The 17,595-nt window shown below is 34.0% G+C and overlaps 1 protein-coding gene across 5 annotated transcripts in view; it reads right to left on the bottom strand.

Annotated features, from left to right (window-relative positions):
* The window catches only part of Galk2 (galactokinase 2), a 129,841-nt gene that overhangs the window by 98,031 nt on the left and 14,215 nt on the right, over nucleotides 1-17,595 (bottom strand). For 3 of the 5 annotated variants that reach the window (XM_076848562.2, XM_076848559.2, XM_076848558.2), the window contains exons 2-3: nucleotides 13,325-13,413; nucleotides 3,831-3,954 (exon numbers count right to left, since the gene is read on the bottom strand). In XM_076848562.2, the coding sequence (XP_076704677.1) occupies nucleotides 3,831-3,916 (86 nt within the window). In that variant the 5' untranslated portion in view covers nucleotides 3,917-3,954; nucleotides 13,325-13,413. The remainder of the gene's footprint in view (nucleotides 1-3,830; nucleotides 3,955-13,324; nucleotides 13,414-17,595) is intronic. The other 2 variants (XM_076848561.2, XM_076848560.2) reach the window with 1 other exon arrangement.

Genomic DNA, 17,595 nt, shown 5'->3' with positions numbered 1-17,595 from the left:
GCAATCCTCAGCAAGAAGAATGAAGCTGGTGGCAATACTATACCAGACGTTAAACTATACTACAGAGCAACAGAAACAAAAATAGCATGATATTGGCACCAAAATAGACTTTTAGACCAATGGTACAGAATAGAGGACACAGAGTCTAACCCACATAACTGCAGTTATCGTATATTAGACAAAGTTGCCAAAAATGTACATTGGAGAAAAAAATAGCCTCTCAACAAATGGTGCTGGGAAAACTGGAAATCTACATGTGACAGAATGAAATTAAACCTCTATCACTCACCATGCACAAAATTCAACTCAAAGTGGATCAAGGACCTAGGAATTAAACCAAAGACTTTGCACCTAACAGAAGAAAAAGTAGGCCCAAATCTCTATCAAGTCGGATTAGGTCCCAACTTTCTTAATAAGGCTCCTTATAACTTAAGAATTAAAACCAAGATCAATAAATGGGATGGATTCAAACTAAAAAGCTTCTTCTCAGCAAAATAAACAATCAGTGAGGTGAAGAGAGAGCCTACAGAATGTGAGCAAATCTTTACCACTTGCACTTCAGATAGAGCACTAATCTCTAGGATATATTAAGCACTCAAAAATCTTAACACCATAAAACCAAATAACCCAATCAATCAACATATGAAAAAATGTTCAACATCTCTAGCAATTAGAGAAATGCAAATCAAAACTAATATAAGATTTCATCTCACTCCAGTCAAAATGGCAGCTATTAAGAACACAACAATAAGTACTAGTGAGGATGTGGGGGAAAAGTCCTACTCATACATTGCTGGTAGGACTGCAAATTGATGCAGCCAATCTGGAAAGCAGTATAGATTCCTTGGAAAACTTGGAATGAAACCACCATTTGACCCAGCTATCCCACTCCTCGGTTTATACCCAAAGGACTTAAAAACAGCATACTCCAGGGATACAGCCACATACATATTTATAACAACACAATTCATAATAGCTAAATTGTAGAACCAAACCAGATGCCCTTCAGTAGATGAACGGATAGGGAGACTATGGAATATATACACAATGAAATATTACTCAGCATTAAAAGAGAATAAAATCATGGCATTTGCAGGTAAATGGATGGAGTTGGAGAATATAATGCAAAGTGAAGCAAACCAATCCCAAAAAAACAAATGCCAAATGTTTTCTTTGATATGAGGATGCTGACTCATAATGGGGATGAGTGGGGAGCATGGGAAGAATGGAGGAACTTTAGATAGGGCAAAGGGGAGGGAGGGGAAGGGAGGGGGCAAGGGAGTAGGAATGATGGTGGAATGAGTTAGACATCATTACCTTAAGTACATGTATGGTGTGAAAATACTTTGTGTACAACCAGTGACTTTAAAAATTGTGTTCTATATGTGTAATATGAAATAAATACCATTCTGCCATCATGTACAACAAATTAGAATAAATAAAAATGATTTTTAAGGGCTGGGGATGTAGCTCAAGCGGTAACGCACTCGCCTGGCATGTGCAGGGCACTGGGTTCGATCCTCAGCACCACATAAAAATAAAATAAAGATGTTGTGTCCACCGAAAACTGAAAAATAAATATTAAAAAATTCTCTCTCTTTCTTCTCTCTCTTTTAAAAAAAATATTTTTAAAAATAAAAAGATAAATGAATAAAGATTTTAAGAAAGATAATAGTGAAGTAAAAAACAAATAAAATTATTTTGAGTATTTGCAAAAAAAAAAACTTCAACACATGCTAACAAGGATGTAGAACTACTTCAACTCTCATACACCACTGGTAAGGACATAAAACAGTACAACCACTTTGGAAAACAGAAAATTTCTTAATTTTGGTAAGCCAAACACTCCACTACTATTCACCAAGAAAAATAGGAGCTATCTACCTTGATAATTCACCTGTACTTCCCTAATTTAATTTTCATGATCTTTCACTACTGCTCCTGGGACATTTGCCAAATATTCTACTTTTTCTCCAAGTCTATCTCTGGATCTGCTTTTGTGAAAAATGAAACCAAAAAAACCATATATTCACCAATGTGGAAATAGTTAATTTTAGTAAATTGATATGACAAAACATTTTACAGCCATAAATATTCATAAACAATGGCACAGAATACATTTGAGGAGCTGGGGTTGTGGCTCAGCAATAGAGTGCTCGCCTAGCACATGTGGGACATTGGGTTCAATCCTCAGCACCACATAAAAATAAATAAATAAAATAAAGGTATTGGTATTTATATTTACAAATAAATATATTTTTTTAAATGTTTGAGATAATATAAATTTTTCTTTAAAGGATCCAAAATGTAGATAAGCTATGTTAGAAACCATACAAAATTAGTAGGAAAAAAAATTCTATGCAGTAAGCTTCAGATAAAGTAAGAAATCTCTATGTCTACAACCTAATATAGTGCCTTATCAAAAATACTTGCTGAACTAATGAATGTCATTGTAGCAAACTGACTGATGAACAAAAAGCCAAAAATAAAATGTGCCAACTATATGTTCTTTTATAATCAAATCTATAATGATATAGTGATGCATCACTTAATGATAGAATAATTTATTCAGAGAAATTCATCATTAGGCAATTTTTTCACTGTGTAAACAACAAAGTATAAAGTACTTACATAAACCTAGATGGTACAGCCTATATACACCTAAGTCATATTGCTCCCATGCCACAAACCTGTACTATAGACAATTATAACACAAAATATTAAGTATTTGTGTATCTAAACATATTCAAAAAAGAAAAGATACAATAAAAAATCTTTCATATTGTAAAGGGCTCTTACCATGAGCAGTGCTTGCAAGATGAAATTGCTTTGAGTGAGTGAATGGTGAATAAATAAAGGCCTATGACATTTCTATACATGACAAAACTTCATAAACACTCTACACTTAAGCTACACTAAACTTACTAAATTTTTTTTTCAATTTATTACCTTAGCTTACTATAACTTTTTTACTTATAAACTTTTTAAAACCTTTTTCTTTTGTAATAACACTGGACTTAAAACACATAGGCAATAGGAATTCTCAATTTCATTATAACCTCATGGGATCTCTATCCTATAGGTGATCGATCCATCATTAACCAAAACATCATTATGTGGCTCATGATTATACAAGTAAGGCTTATCACAAGAATGCAAAGATGGCTCAACATTAGAAAATCTATTGAAGTAATTCACCACATTAGAAAAACTGATCTTCAAGACTAAAGAGACATTTAATAAAATTCAGTACCCATTGCTGAATTTTTTTAATCTTAGTAAACTAGAAATTTTTTTTAAAAAACTACTTATTCATCTTAATAAAGTATACATACTAGAAACCCCTATTAAGCATCAAATTGTCTTATACTGAGGCTAGAACATGAAAGAAGAGTGACAACAATATCTAAAATCACAAAGCTTACACTATACTGAGAGATACAAATAATGGTAATACCTTCTAGTAAGATGTTCTGACAAGAGAATTAAAGGATGCCATAGTAACAAAGGAAAGGCAGCACAACTGCCTTTTCTGGAGACTGTTACTTCAGTAGATGATAAATACCTTCTGGGCAAGAACAGATTGCTCAGTGTCTAAGACAATGTGTAGTACATGGTTAAGTCTTCAATAAATGTTTCTTAAATGAATGAACAAAATGAACAAACAAATAGTGGCCTTAGATAGTTTCAAATATCAAGTATGAAATATCAATAAATTATATAACTTACTCTAAATTTGATATCTTCTAAAGAGTCCACTTGGGTACAAAAAACACCACCATACTTCACATACACAGATTACACACACATTGGCAATCCTAAATACTCACGGATACAAGGGATTTGTGTTGGCCAGCTGAAGAGTGTGTGTTTTCACAGGTTCCACAGCTATTAACATATCTTGTTCTACAGCCATAGGAAGAACAGAATATCCACAGTAATCTATGTGCTCTCCTAGAAAAGACAACATTTTTTTAATCACTGCTACCATATGAAACAAAAGAAGCTCAAGTAAGTTGACACACAAGAAAAACTTGACCATGAGCCATGTTTTAACAGAAAATAAACATACTATAGGAAGAAAGTTATTCAGCTTTCCTTTTACCCCACACATCTGAGCCAGAAACTTCTACTAGTTGGTTTCTGTCAATATTTTGAATATTTTTAATCTTAAGCTTTGCTCCAATTCCTAATTCATAAGGACCATTTTCAAAATTTATGTTATGTGACTAGCTATATGAGCATCAAGAAAAGTAAATCTCCACCAAAAAAATCAAGTAACCCAAGTAATATATGGGCAAATGAATTAAACAGATATTTCTCTAAAGAAGAAATACAAATGGCCAACAAATATATGAAAAAATGTTCAATATCATTAGCAATTAGAGAAATGCAAATCAAAACTTCCCTGAGATTTCATTTCATACCAATCAGAATGGAAGTTATCAAGAATACAAATAATGATAAATGCTAGAGAGGATGTAGAGAAAAAGGAACTAATTTTTACATTGTTGGTGAGATTGTCAATTAGCATAACCACTAAGGAAATCAGTATGAAAGTTCCTTAAAAGACTAGTCATGGAACCACCATATGACCCAGCTATACACACTCCTCAGTATTTATCCTTAAGAATTACACTCATGTACATGCTTACTTCTGTTTATAGCAGCACAATTCACAGTAGCCAAACTGTGGAACCAACCTAGATGTCCATCAACTGATGAATAATAAAGAAAATGTGGTATATACACACAATGAAGTTTTACTCAGGCATAAAGAAAAATGAAATCATGTCATTTGCAGGAAAATGGAGAGAACTAGAGACAATTATGCTAAGTGAAATAAGTCAAACTCGTAAGGTCAAGGGTCGTATGTCATCTCCCTTATGTGGAAGATAGAAGAAAAAAGGAAAAGAGAGGTGAAGGCAAATCTCATGAAAATCAAAGTAAAATCATTGGAGGAAAGGGACCAACATGCAGGAGATGGGGAAGGAGAGGAGAAGTGTTTGGGAGATTTATTGGCCAAATTTTATTGTTATATTGTGTGCATGTACAAATATGTAACACCAAATTCCATCATTATGTACAACTATAATGCACAAAAAAGGAAGAAAAAAAAGAATAAAACAAAAAAAGTAATATATTCTTTCTCTGTTGCTCTTTTGTATTAACATTTAAAATATAAACAATGAAGGCTTAAGTACATTCTCCCTTATATTAACATCATTTGGGTTCCACCCTCTTCCTTACCAGCCAATGGCTCTCTAAATAAAGATTTTGGTTATCATTGTAGCATAACCAAATGTCTAGCAATTTGATCAGCACTGATAAGTTGTGTTTAATGTACTAGACAAGGCTAGGAAAAAATATTTAAGCTGCACTTTCAACATATAAGCAAATACAGGTAATAAACTATTCTTTTCATTCTAATTCTTCTATGAATCACCAGCAGAAATTTTTTTCCCCATTATACCAAAACAGTTTACCCAAGTTACCATTTAAACTCAAGGTCACTAGTCATGAGACTTAAAACACAAAATAACAAATTTAAGAAAGATGAGCTTACTCAGCCATAAAGAAAAATGAAACTATGTCATTTGCAGGAAAATGGAAAGAACTAGAGACTATTATGCTAAATGAAATAAGATGAGCAAGCTCATTTATTTCCCTGGTACATATTTTTTATATCTGATTGTTCCTATAGCAGATAATAATCAACTAGGAAACAAAAATTTAATAGAAGACAATTCAATTGCATAATTATATTGTTATTCTACATACAGGGCATAAGTATTTTCTTTCCACGTTGATGTGCTCTTTAAAATGACATTAAAATATTTTGTGGGGGATTAACAATGACAAATGAAAAGCTGGCTTTCAAAGTTATCTTTCTCTAACTACCTTCAAAAGGACAAGAATATAAAATAAGTAGAAAACACATTTTCAAATAAAAATAACTCTAAGGAGGCATTCATTCTGTTGGGAAGGTGGCAGCACGAATGGCAGCCTTCTGAAAATGAACAATTTCTCTGTTTGTCAAAACCGATTAAAAAAAGAAAAGAAAAGAAATCACCCCAGATGAAACAGTGGGGAAGGAACAGGACCTGCTGGGAAGAAAGTGTAACAAAACTATTACATCCTCAATATTTTGATGGAAATTATAATAGTTTTTAAGAAAGACTGAAATTCACTTTATTCTGTGAACTAACTAGTTATGTTAGAATCATTTACAAACCGCCCACACCTTTCTGAATTAGAAAACAATCAACGAATTTACTAGAATAGGAATTATTTATCAGGAAAATCCTACCCCTAAAACAATATCTCTAAGAATAATGCTTCTTTGCAATCCCAGGCAATTGAAAGAAGTTGATGTCCTCCTCCTGTTCTGATTTCCAAGCCCTTTTCCTGTATTTCTTCTGAGGCTTATGCCACATTCTCCTCTCCTCACCACTTTCATCTATGACTCCTTGGTGACTCTACTCCTCACTGAAGACCTCAGCATGTGGTTCCATTTCCCTCTCCTTCCCCATTCTGCAACTAACTGGATAATATCCAGACAAACCACTTAGTCCAAGACCCCAGCTTCTCAATTCCTTGGCCTCCAGAAAGCCTGAGTCAACTCCCCTCTGCTTCAGCCATATACTTCCATGGCCTTGACAAATCCAATAATGACTGTAGACTTTCTTATCACCCAGAATTGTCTACCTATGAAAATTGTTTCAAATCTCATACTTTTTACTAAAACTTTCCATCCTACCATTTCTCAGTTTCTCCCACTCACCTGCCTTTCACACTCATTTCTTTGCCTTCTCTACTTTATAAATTCCTACCTTTCTTTCTTTTTCTAATCAGCATAGATTCCAAGGTGTATTACTTCACTTGCTCTCCTACTAATATTATTATTATATTATATATATAATAATATATATTATTCTTTAGTCTACTGTCATTCTCTTGTAATCTTTACCCAAAACAAAACCTCAAACCTACATCAAAAACCCAGGCAGCTTAGACTAGCTAAAGCAGAAGGAAAATGCACAACTTTGTAGACTGCACCACTGATAATTCTCCAGTTCTTAACTAGATCTTGGTCCTATCCAACAAACCTTTCATTTGTCCATTATTTTTTTTCTCATTTAAGAACTATTTACAATTTCCTGCCTTCCTAAATTTCCAGCTCCTTCTCTCTACTACCCTTCACATAAACTCCCTCAATCATCTATACTATAATTATTCATTCACCCACATCAACAGACATACTTCACTTCCTTATTTCCTGTTAAGTGTCAAAGTGGACATCCTCCAACGCCTAGACACTAGTCCTTCTTGCCTTCAGGGGCATTCTGTTCTACCAGTTCCTCAGTTATCTTCACCCTCTGCCTTGACGGTACTCCCTTGTGACCTTTTCCCCAATAACTATACCTACATATCCTATATTTTTATGTCCTTAATAACTATCTTCAAAATAAAATAAGATTGCCTGAATTGATAATAACTGAAGCTAGGTGATAAGTACATGGGATTTTACTATACTATTGCAATTTTTTATATATTTATATTTTTCATTATAAAAAGGTTTTACTTTTAGTCATCCCCTGACCCCTGCATTTTTCTCAGCTCCCAATTCCATTTTCTCATGATAAAACTTATTCATCCTAGAGTCACCACTTATAACTTCCTCCAAGAGACTTCTCTAGCCCCTTCAAATCTGAATTGGGTGACCTATGAACTTCTATTGTACCCTGTGCTTCCCAGTCAAATTTTTTTAAGAAGTAGTTTGGCCATAGATATTTTTGTTCAAATGGAATTTTACATGGATGTGAAAAAGTGGCTCCTCTTGTTGAGCCATTTGCATGGCTGGCATCCCTGCTCAACAGTAGCCCCCGAGCAAACCCCAGTGAATTCCTAGGGCTGTGCTGCACAGAGTCTGAAGGCAATGCTATCAAAGTGCTTAGGAACTCCATCATAATTGCCATTGGACTGTTCAATGAGGGTAGGAACTATGCCTTTTTATTCTCACCAAGGCTATCCTTATGCCTGCCACATAGAGGACACATAACAAATCTCTAGCTTCAACTCCTCATTTTCTCAATGAGCTTTAGAAGCTCATATCCTAGTGCCTTTCTTGGCTATCCAACGCATTTCAAGCTGAAAATAAGCTCTTAACATTCTCCTCTTCCCTCACTTAGAACACAGTTGTCCACCCAGTTGTCCAAACATGGAGTTCATCACTTAGTCTGTGGGAGGCCACTCTGAATGATTTGCATTCTCCATCCCAGAATGGAGAGGCTTTGACCGTCACTACATCTTGTCATGGTCCCAGAAGTTTGAGGACACATCTTCAGATGTAGGCATGTAGTCCCATGGATTGAGCTACACTCACCTGTTCCTTTGTGATATTACCCCTTTGTCCTGTTTGGGATTGAATGTTCCATAGAAACACTTTGTATGTCCCCTTCTTTTGCTCTGCCTTTGGATGTGGCCTTCCTAGATGTCAGTCAACTTGCTGACAGCAGACATCACAAGCTAGACTCAACCCCCTGAAACCTGTCCCCTTGCCTCATTTGAATGGCTTCTCCTCAATAAAAGGGTTCAGCACATTCTTGCTCGCTCTCTTTCTGTGGACCCTTAAGGTCAGAGGAGCCATCACAGGACTCCAAAGAAAAAGGTATCTTTGTCTCTTGCGTGGTTATTTTGTGCAGCCCAGTTCACCTGGAGTGGCCCTGAGTGTTTTTGTCATGAGGAATGTGACATTAGTCCTTGAAATTAACCACCTTATAACAGAAGACTATAGTAAAATTTAAAAAAACAAAAATTTGCTGCTTTCTTCTTTAGCACTGCCTCTGATCTAGTTCAAATTATGAGGCTTAGTTGTCTTTGGTTTCTGTTGGGTTTTTTTTTTTTTTCCTTAAGAAAGTAGTAGGATTTTTATTGTCAATGAAATAGGTCATAAATGAAGATGCAAATATATTAAGAAGATGCAAATATATTAATGGTTCTTGATAATTTTAGACTCTCAAGTCTCTATGGAAATGTCAGCTCCTAATGTAGACAAAGTACTATCAAAAAAATAGGAGATATTCAAGACAGTGGTCAAAACAATAACTGAACATGAATACAATAAGGCAAACAGAAAGTTACTTTCTCTATTTCCTTTTCTCAGCAAGGTATGTGTTGAATAAAGATATAAGCCTTGTTTTTGTGGAAAATGCTTTTTTTCTATAGAAAAATTTTGTATGCTTCCACCTGCCCTACAAAACAAGGCCTGAAGAACTGGCTGCAGGATAAAGGCATACATTATGTCTACCAGGAAGCAAGGAAACTCAAGTTTCAACTTAAAAGAGAGTCCCCTGCCAAGTCTGACTTTTAGTTATACCCAGACCTATATGAAAAGGCAGGAGCACAGCAGAGTCAAACTCATCAGCAGGCACCTCTATACTATGATGGGCCAATGCTCATGTTCATGGTGGTAAAAGAATCAAGAAGCCTAGGTTTCAGAATCGCACAAACATTCTTTAACTAGTAAGAAATTATTGAAGTTCTTCTCTAGTGTAAATAATATGAAAATAGGTAATGAAGTCAACCACACATCACTGCTGAGATTATTTAGTCTGACTTTAAAGCAGTATAAAATGTTTTCTTCCACACAATAAGTAAGTATAAGCTTTGTACTGAAGCTTCTGAGAAACCAATCATGTTTTCATCTCTAGCTAAATTTAAGATGTTTTCAATTTGGATACTTTTCTGTAAAATTTGCATAGAAATAGTATCTATTTCTTCAGGTTTTTATGAAAATAAAATATTCTATTTGTAAATTCTTACTCAAAAGCTTTTTACTAAAGATTTATTTAATAAATATTTCAATAAAAGATATTATCTATCCTACATCAGAGCCATGGTAAAGCAAGTAAGGTGCAAGAAACTCTCTACACAGTCCCTGGAATAGAAAGAGCCCTAAAAGCCAGTGGGCATGAGCACATTTCAATTACAGGTTTGAGATTATGAGTCCATGGCAGTTGCTTCTGACTTTTATCACTGGAATGTCCACCTTAGGCCATTCTAAGGTTGCTGGATTTGTAGCCACTCAGATAGATTGGACACAGATCAGTTTCAGAGAAGGCTTCTGGGCTCCTCTGTAGGGCTAGACGAAAAAACCTCCAGGAGAGGTTTTCAAAACTTTTGAAGGGATATCAATTAAAAGAGGCTCCATTTATCTGATGGGTTTGTTTTCTTATCCCTCCTTACAGAATACATGATGCTAGGAATTGGGCCAGGGAAGGCTATTAAGGAACCAGAAATGAGCTAACCTCTGGGCTTTTCCTTAGGGCAAAAAAACAAAAGGAGGGTGATGTTTGAGATGGACTGAGCTGATAACAGGCTGCTTCTCTCCTTTTGTTTCCTTTTCACTCTGCAGCTTTAGTTTGTGGAGTACTACTACCACTCAAAGGTACTTGGTCTCTTGTGGGGTGTGTAGCCACCATCTGTCAATGTACTTGATACACAAAATGCTGAATGTTTTAATGGACTTGTCTATACTGTCAATGGCTGATAACAGGGTCATGGAAGAGGAGGATACACTGACCTTTCTACTGATAATTGAGCTCTGGAACCACTGGCTTCTAAGGAATGCTTTCCATGACCAATGGAGGAGGAATCATGAGTACAAGATTTTTGAGAACATTATCAAAGCTGAATGCTCAGCAATACATCCCAGTGGGCAGGACATCTTACCTAAAAGCCCACTAGGCTCAAGAACAGGCATTTATGATTGTCTTAAAGCCACCAAAAGACTGGGTTCCTTTTGCTTTTTTTCCATAGAATTCCAAGCTGAGTTCCAGCCACCACATGGTGGTGACAGACAGACTTAATAAGAAATCACTGACCAACTGCTACAAATTAGCAAACTTCTCAAGAAAAACCCATTCCAGAGGTTCTATTCTCCCACTGTGGCAAAGGACCTGTGACCTGAACTACAGCAATAAATAAACTCAGAGGACATATGTCTCCCAAGGGGTTATGGCACAGTCCAGCCACATAGAGAGCAACAACAACAAAGGTTTCCACCACCTACCAGGGAGCATTATCCCTTACATCTGCTCTCATTTTATGATGATGATAATATAATGTTGATTGTGGTACCAGGGACTGAAATCGGGCCTCGGTATATTAAGTAAGTGCTCTACCACTGAACCACATACCTAGATCCTGGTTCCTGTTCTTGTAAGACCTTTTCTCTTCCTTTTTACTTATAAATAAACTTGAACTGACCAAATGAATTCTTTTGTTTTTTGGGGGGGGTCAAAGAAAAAAAAACAACTCACACAAGGTTGTTTCCCATAGGGCTAATTTCCTTTAACATCCTTCAAATGGATCATAAAACCAAATTATACAGCTTAATAAAGAAATTCTACTATAGGTTCATTTATTATATGAAACTCTCTAATGGTCTGGCTTACTACAACAAAGAATACTATGGTATACCATGTATGAGAATTAGTGGACAGCATAACTTTCAGGACATCTTTTATGGCAGGGTTATTTGAACAGAATCTTAAAGAAGGGGCAAAAATTAGGCATAACCTGGATATGGGATAAAGATATTCCAGATAGAGAAACGGAAAATGGGAAAATCAAAGATGGATTGACAAAACACAGAGATCCACCTCAATCCCTCGAACATTAATTATGTCCTAAATAAGTAAAAATATAAATGAGATAGTCTTCAAACTTTTAAAAGTGATCTGGCAGCCACTGTTCCTTATGCTCTAGACCTAGAGAGGAACTAGCCACCCAGGTCCCTCTCAAGGACTACATAAGTGAGATAAACTCAAGATTGACTAGAGGCAGCTTTTCTTCCTGACCTTTCTGGCAGTCAAAACAAACTTTTAGGATGCCAGTATAGTCTTATAGAATGTTTATGAATATGAAAATGTTCTAGGTCTATGCTATCTGATATAGAAACCACTAGCCACATGTGGCTACTGAGCATTGAAAGGTGATTACTTAATTACTTTAATTACTAATTAACTACTTTAATTAATTTAAATTTAAATAGTCAAATGTGGTTAGTGGAGACTTAACATATAGTACAGACATATATGATTCATACCTTTAGCAATGCAAAATTTCTCCTTTGTATCTTCAAAGAAAGGATAGTGAAATCACAACAAATATCCTACATAATATCTCTACAATAACCCTGACAATGAATCCCATAAAATTATAGATAAAAAATAAAGTAAAACCTGTTGAAAACAACTCTATATGTAAGCAATATATATTTCTGAAATCTACCTTGATCTTGAATAAATTTAGGAACCAGCAAAATAGGTTCCACATGTTCTCAAAATAATGTTCCATAAATAATATCCATCTCAACAAGGCTTATGATAAAAACTCAAGAGATAACAATTTTGTTGATCAGAATAAAAACAAATCCTTTTGTGGAAACGAACAACTTAAGTTCCATGAAAGAGGGTACATCCTCTCTTCTATGTACTCCTTTCCACCTGAAAAATCTCACCAGAAATTAAAAAAAAAAAAAAGAAAAAATGAATAATGCCATTCTCATCTGTTTCTTTTCTATCCAATGACTATAATACTGAAAACTAGAAATAAATTTATGTACAACGGAAGAAAATTGTTAATAAAAGTATAAAATATCAACTTAGTAAGCTATTAGGGAGTCATTAAAATAATTATGACCTCTACAGAAAGAGGAAAATATTTATGACAGATTAAATGATAAAAAGAATAAAAATTGTATGCAATATAATTAAAACTGTATCTATTATTATAAATATACATAGAGGTGAACAGAAAAACAGTAAATGAAATTGTTAAAAGGCTATAATTTACTATTAAAAGTACTAAAATTCAAAAGCATTTCAGAGAAGAATTATTAAAAAAAAAAATACACCTAGAAAACCTGAAAAATCTGGGCCAACACTTTTAAAAGCATTGAGTTATAGGATTTCCTAGCATCCCTCTAACTTAACGAGAAAATGTACAGTCATCCAAATTACTCACCAGACTTTAAAGATATAACCTATGGCACAGAAAAAATTTTCATCTTCCATTAAAACAATAAAAACATATGGGTTTGAACAAATATATAGATTTTTAAAAATGAATGGGAAAAAAGCAACAATAATTACATGAATTGGTTGAAAGATGAAAGTAAGGAATTGTGTAAAAGTGTATCTTAATAGATATACATGTAAAATATTCTATTTGGGGCAAAATTAAGAAAGAACTATATTAAAAGAATTTATATCTTATTAAAGGAGGAACAAAAAATTTAAAGGAATGTTTAAAATACCTATTATGTTGACTCGTCCTGGTGCTCGAACATAAAACTTGGGAATAGATCCAAACTTAGAGTTAAAAATCTCCTTTAGCTTCAGCAATCTGAAAACAAGAGTAGAATATTTCAAAATATCATATATCAGAAATCTGTAAGAGACTGGGGGTGTGTAGCACAGTGATAAAGCCCATACTTAGCATGGGCAAGGCCCTGGGTTCAATTTTCAGAAAATGAAAATGCCCATAAGAGGCAAACTCATCCATGCACACATTTCATGTAACTTCCACCACTAATTCTTCAAAAGGAAAAGAGAAAAAGTAAACTCTTCTGGTAACATACTACCTTAAAAACCCCAGGGCAACAGCATTGTTATTTCCTAAAGGATGCAAAGTATAGCTAAGCCCACTTAAGAAATCCAAATATAGTCACACTCCAAGGTTCTAATGGACATAAATTTGGGAGGATATACCATTCAATCCAGTACAGGAAGTCATATGAAAACTACACTGGGGGCTGAGGTTGTGGCTCAGTGGTAGAACGCTTGCCTAGCATGTATGAGGCACTGGGTTCGATTACCAGCACCACATTAAGTTTGGCAAATCATTTTTCCTTAGCCTCTGTTCTCAAAAATTAGAGAATTTGAACTAGATATTCCTCCTAGATCCCTTCCAGATCCAAAATTCTTATAATAGATTTAATAATCTGATACCATCAAAGCATCTCAGGTTAATTCTGTGAATAGTTCCACTGTTTGTAGTCTGACATCATATTATACCTAAATAATAATACCAAGACAGTAAATATTATTTAAACCTACCATATTCAGGAAAGTTGAGTAATTAATTAATTGATCTTAGGGATTAATTAGTTGCAAGAAACAGAAATACACACACAAAAAGTTCAGTAAATACACGAAATTTATTGTAATGACAGATATGCTGAATATTTTCATAAATTATTCAACCTGGACTCCTGGAAACTGGAGAGTTATCAGAAACTGTTTATACTCATGTCTTTGGCCTTCTCTCTTCCTAACTCATTCTCTTATCGCTCTAAACATTCCATCACCATTCTGCTTTTCTCAAAGCTCTGCATTTTGCCTGCCTCTGTGAGCTCCTCCACATCTTCAATTTCCATGACACTGTGGTCTTGATACTGTAAGATTAATAGCTCCAGTGTCTTATACAGTCTATCCTATACATCTCTATGTCCTTGAGCTCAAATTTCCAAAAGATATGTGTTTGGCAGAGTTTAAATGTAGCATCTCTCCTGGTCCTATCATCTATGGCTAAGGGGGTGTGGAATTTGTTACAAACAAGGTTATTTGTTTGAACTGCAAATATGATTACTTTGGTCCATTTATTCAACAGACAAGGATGACAAAAGATCTCAGCAGGCGACAATAACTAGTATCTCTAGCATTTTAAGAAGCATTTACTTGACTATCATATAGGTGTGAACAATGGTGACTGCCTAATTCTGAGTTTACCAAAAGCAATTAGAACAAGAACAAATAAAACTACACACACACACAAAAAAAAAAAAATGCCTCCAGTATGACTAGAAGACAGAGACTGTTAAACTCTAAGTTATGGGCTGGAGTTGTAGCTCAGTGGTACAGCACTTGCCTAGCATGTAAGAGGCACTGGGTTCAAACCTCAGCACCACATTAAAAAATAAATAAATAAATAAAGGTATTGTGTCCATGTACAACTAAAAATATTTAAAAAAAAAAAACTTTAAGTTATAAGTAGAACAAAAAGGAAGAGGGGAAAAAAATGAAGAAAGACCACAGTGTGCTACTGGAAAAAATAACTTGGATGAAACAGAAATGAATGGAGCCAGCAAAATGAAGATTAATATAAAACCACCACACCAGGAAGAAAAGTTCACTTATTTAAAAAAAAAAAAAAAAAAAATGGAAGGTATAAGGAGGAAGAGGTGAAAGTACAAAAAGCTCAAAGACTGTTAAACAGGCTACAGGTAAAAATTAAAAGATAAATTAAAAACTGAAAAAGCAATTTTTTTTAAGTTACAGTACAGGCATATACAAGGATACAACTAAATCACTTTTTTAAAAGTTATAAAAAGACCATGGTCTGTGCAGTCAGGCAGAACTGGGCTTAAATGTCTTCACTATCATAATGAAATGCATTAACCTCCCTCACCTTTATGTGACAAAGATATGCACCCCATGAAGTTGATTAAATAAAGTAATATAGGATCAGTGTTTAGCCCAGCATTAGCATGAAATACATATTTAATAAATGTAATAATTTAATAAATAATAATAATTATTATTATTCCTGATTCCTAGGTTCAGTTTCATTTCTATTCTGCAACATATAAATAGTCCACTAGAAGAGATTCTGCAATCTTTGTAATGTTTTGAATAACCAATAAAAAAAAAAGAAATGAAAAATGATAGATAATTGTTTAGCTTATGTCAGAACAGTAAGTACTATTAGGGCATTCAGTAATTTTGATGATGCTGTTGATAAACTTTGGTGATCTCTACTCTCTTTCTTCCAGATTATAGAGGATGAGACACCTCAGGTTGTCCATCCAGATTCTAGATAGAATGATTTTAAATGCTAGTGTTTTTCAACAGAAAACAGGAAGATGAAGAAGGAGGACAAGGAGAAATAACTGACAAAATGGATAGTAAAACAAGAAAAGAGTCCCCTATTTTTTAAGGGCACTAAAAAAAAGATATAAGTACAAAAGTAACCAGTAGAACAAAATCAAAAGTTTTCTTAAATACCAAATAAATTTCAAAAATAAAGGAACACAGTAAAATCTAATAGAAAACACGACGCAGAAAACATATCATAACACATAATTATCAAATAATATGATAGAATTGAAATCAAACATATCACCATAGTTCTAACTATAACTATAGTTATTTCACAATAGTTCTCTGTTACAGATGGTTAACTTCAAGGACTGGGTGAAGTTACATCAACATATGTGACTAGGCCTAACGTATTTCTTTAAAAAAAAAGATTTGCAATTTGGATCCTAAAACAAAACTGAACTATATCTAATAATTTAGATATTTAAACTTAAAATGATTCAAAAAGGCTAAATATCAAGGAATAAGTAGAAGTATTCCAGGAAAACAGAAACAATAAGAAAACAGTGGGAGTGGTCCTGACATCAGATATTGCAGAATTTAAACCAAATACCATTAAATGTGCATAAAAGGATCCTTCTTAATGCTGAGAGTCACAACTCAAAATAAAGGTATGAGCATTAAGGAATGCCCCCAATTCAAACAGTAATAATAATTTTTATAAGGCAAAAAGTATACTACAGGCAATGTAAGAAAATATGAACAGAAATACATCAACAATAAGACACAAAAAAAATTGAAGAGAAAAATGGCAACAAAATTAATAAAGCACATTTTATGGATGTATATACCATATATAAACATTATACCATGATAATTTGTGTAGGACAGCACAAATATTGATCATATATTAGACCACAATAAAATGTTACTGAATTCCATAAGGTGAAAATACTATAAACTGAACTCAATGCAACAAAACTTGAAATTTTAACTGAGAATAAGTCACAAAAAGGTTCTCCTAGTGCAATGGCTTATGCCTGTAACCCTAGCTAAAAAACAGTAAAAATGATATTGTAAGGATTCAATAATATTACAAAGATTTGAACCAAATGGATAATTTCTAAGAAGGGAAGTAGGAACTGGCAGAACAGGGTAGAAATCAGAAGCAATAACAAAGAAAGGAACTATGGGATTCTTCAGGCTTTACTGAATATATTTTTTGGCTTTTATTTGTTTTTTTTTTTAGATATACATAATAGTAGAATGTATTTTGACATATTATACATACATGGAGTATAACTTATTCTAATTGGGATCCCATTCTTGTGATTGTACATCATGTGGAGTTTCAGTGGTTGTATATTCATATTGAATATACTTTTAAATACTCCAAATCTTTCATATTAAGAGTGTGTTTAGGATTACCCAGTTGAGTTGGCAGTACATGAGACTTTTATAAGGTAGTCATATGGCATCATATACAGCAGCCCTATTCATAGGAGCCAAAAGATGGAAGCAACCAAAACATCTGTCAACTGATAAATGGATAAACAAAATGCAGTATATCCATACAATAGAATATTATTTGACCATAAAAAGGAATGACATAATGACACATTTTACAAAATGGATGAAACTTTAATACATGCTATATTTTTTTAAAAGCCAATCCAAAGAACTCAAACATGATTATGACTTGCATTTA

This window comes from Callospermophilus lateralis, chromosome 3 (assembly GCF_048772815.1).
Source record: "Callospermophilus lateralis isolate mCalLat2 chromosome 3, mCalLat2.hap1, whole genome shotgun sequence".
Taxonomy (NCBI): domain Eukaryota; kingdom Metazoa; phylum Chordata; class Mammalia; order Rodentia; family Sciuridae; genus Callospermophilus; species Callospermophilus lateralis.
This window is presented reverse-complemented; position numbering and strand designations above follow the sequence as displayed.